This window comes from Leptonychotes weddellii, unplaced genomic scaffold, assembly GCF_054177405.1.
Source record: "Leptonychotes weddellii isolate Sample4059 unplaced genomic scaffold, ASM5417740v2 HiC_scaffold_25889, whole genome shotgun sequence".
Taxonomy (NCBI): Eukaryota; Metazoa; Chordata; class Mammalia; order Carnivora; family Phocidae; genus Leptonychotes; species Leptonychotes weddellii.
In genome coordinates, this window is record NW_027850905.1 from 1 (window position 1) to 2,042 (window position 2,042).

The 2,042-nt window shown below is 65.4% G+C and overlaps 1 protein-coding gene across 1 annotated transcript; it reads right to left on the reverse strand.

Moving 5' to 3' along the window:
- Nucleotides 1-898: 898 nt before the first annotated feature.
- LOC145718935 (membrane-bound acylglycerophosphatidylinositol O-acyltransferase MBOAT7-like) lies at nucleotides 899-2,024 on the reverse strand. Its single transcript, XM_081810436.1, has one exon. The coding sequence runs from the start codon at nucleotides 1,938-1,940 to the stop codon at nucleotides 1,566-1,568; it is 375 nt and encodes a 124-aa protein (XP_081666562.1). The 5' UTR covers nucleotides 1,941-2,024; the 3' UTR covers nucleotides 899-1,565.
- Between the last annotated feature and the right edge of the window lie 18 nt (nucleotides 2,025-2,042).

Here is a 2,042-nt window from a genome sequence, read left to right on the forward strand (position 1 = left end):
ACGGCAGAACCCCAGGACCTCGGTACCGAAGGGTAGCAGCACTGGGGAGCTCATTCAGCACAGAGGAGAGCGACGGGCCTAGGGCAGGACAGCAGGGGCTGGGAGGGCCCAGGAGTCCCAGCCTCCAGCCCCTCCTCCCTCAGACCCAGGAGTCCAGGCCCCCAGCCCCTCCTCCCTCAGACCCAGGAGTCCAGCCCCCAGCTCCCTCCTCCCTCAGACCCAGGAGTCTGGGCCTCATGCCCCCTCTGCCAGCACCCAAATGTGGGCCCTCTAGACCCCTCCTACCTCAGGACTGAGGAGCCCACTCTTCAGCTTCCTTTTTTCTCTTATTCAGGAATTTTTCACCCTGGCCCCCCTCCCCTACACTGGAGTCTGGACCTCCAGACTCTCCCACCCCCCGCAGGACGCAGGAGTCCCAGCCCCTGGTTCCCTTCTCCCTCAAAAAGCCAGGAATCAAAATCCCTCCCCCTGCTGCCCTCTGGACCCTGGAGTCCAGGCCTCCCTTCCCTGCCTCCCTCAGGATTCCCACCAGCCCGAGGGGCTGGACACCACCCCCCACGGCCCCACCTGCTCTGGCCTCCCGGGGTGCCGGCCACCCTCCAGAGGAGCCCCAGGCCTCCGGTTCCCACGTCGGGCGCTCTTCCATGGCCCCAAGTGAAACTGTTTCCGTCTCTAGGGGCCAGCTGGGCGGGGACTGCCCCAGGGAAGGAAGGGACCTGCGCAGGTCCGTACCTGGCCAGCAGGTGGCTCGGGGCGGGGAGTACGAAGTACTTGCCACCAGGTGTCATGGCGGCTGCTCCGGAAGGTCTCCCAGGAGCCGAAACGCCCGGATGCCGGAGCGCATCACCTCGCGGCCGCGGGAGCCCCACACCTGTTGATCACCCCCAGACACATGTACTGTCTTCGTGAAACATTTTATTGGGGGAGTTCACACATTCTGACCCTATTTTAGGCCAGAGAATGACAAGAGAGTGACGGGAGCGCTGGGACTGAGGTGGCTCTGATGGAAGCTGCAAGAACCATGTCCAAAGGCCTGCTCCTTGGTGCCTCAGTTTCCCCGTTATGAAATGGGAGGGTTATGTTCCCTGCCAGGCTTGAAACACTGTTCTATGAACGTCGGGCAAAGGCCTCGAGAGAGGTTCCCCACTCCCAGAACCTGCCGGGCAGCTCCCGCCCCACACCGTGGGGCCAGAAGAGGGGAATTTGACGGGGAAACCCTGTGGCCCAGGGGCCCCTGCTGGGGGCGCTCGCCTGAATCCCTGGATGCTGGGGCGGGGACAAAGGGGGCTTCTCCTCTGGACAACACCTGGACTTTCCAGGAGGGACAACAGCCTCCTGAGCCCTCAGGGCAGACGGCAGGGGAGCAGGGAGGGCACCCCCCGCCCCGCCTTGCTGCATGGGGTGGGGGGGCAGAGCTGAGGAATGGGAATCCTCCCCAGGCCCTCAGCCAAATTCGGCTCTTTCTGGGAAAGGACACAGCAGCCTGGTTCCCGGGATTCCCAGGCAAAAGCGTGGTGGCTGGACTGACGGGCCGAGGGAGCTTCGTGGCGGCAGCCGCCTCCTCCCTACTCCTCCCGGAGCTTTTCTGGGCCAAGGCTGGTGGCCTGGGGCGCCGTCTTCTTCCGGCTGGGGCTGCCCCCACCCAGGGCCAGCCCCAGCCCCAGGGCGGCCAGGGCCAGGATGTGGATGCAGAAGTAGATGGAGGCCCAATACCGGAGCGTGTCTCCCAGGGAGAGCAGCACGAAGCCCATGCACATGTAGTCATAGGCACGCATCTTCAGGAACCAGTGCACCCAGTCCCAGGCCTTCTGGGCCCCGGGGCTGAGCCGCCCCCGCAGGGCTGACTCCAGCCGGCCCTCAGCCGCCAGGCACAGCGGGATGGTCAGGAAGCTTAAGTAGTAGCCGGGGTGCAGGCCATGCCAGTAGGCGCTCAGCAACATGGTCCAGGCGCTCCTGGGGGAGGGGCTGAGGTTCAGGACCCAGGAGCCCAGCCCCCAGCCCTCCTCCCTCAGACCCAGGAGCCCAGCCCCCAGCCCTCCTCC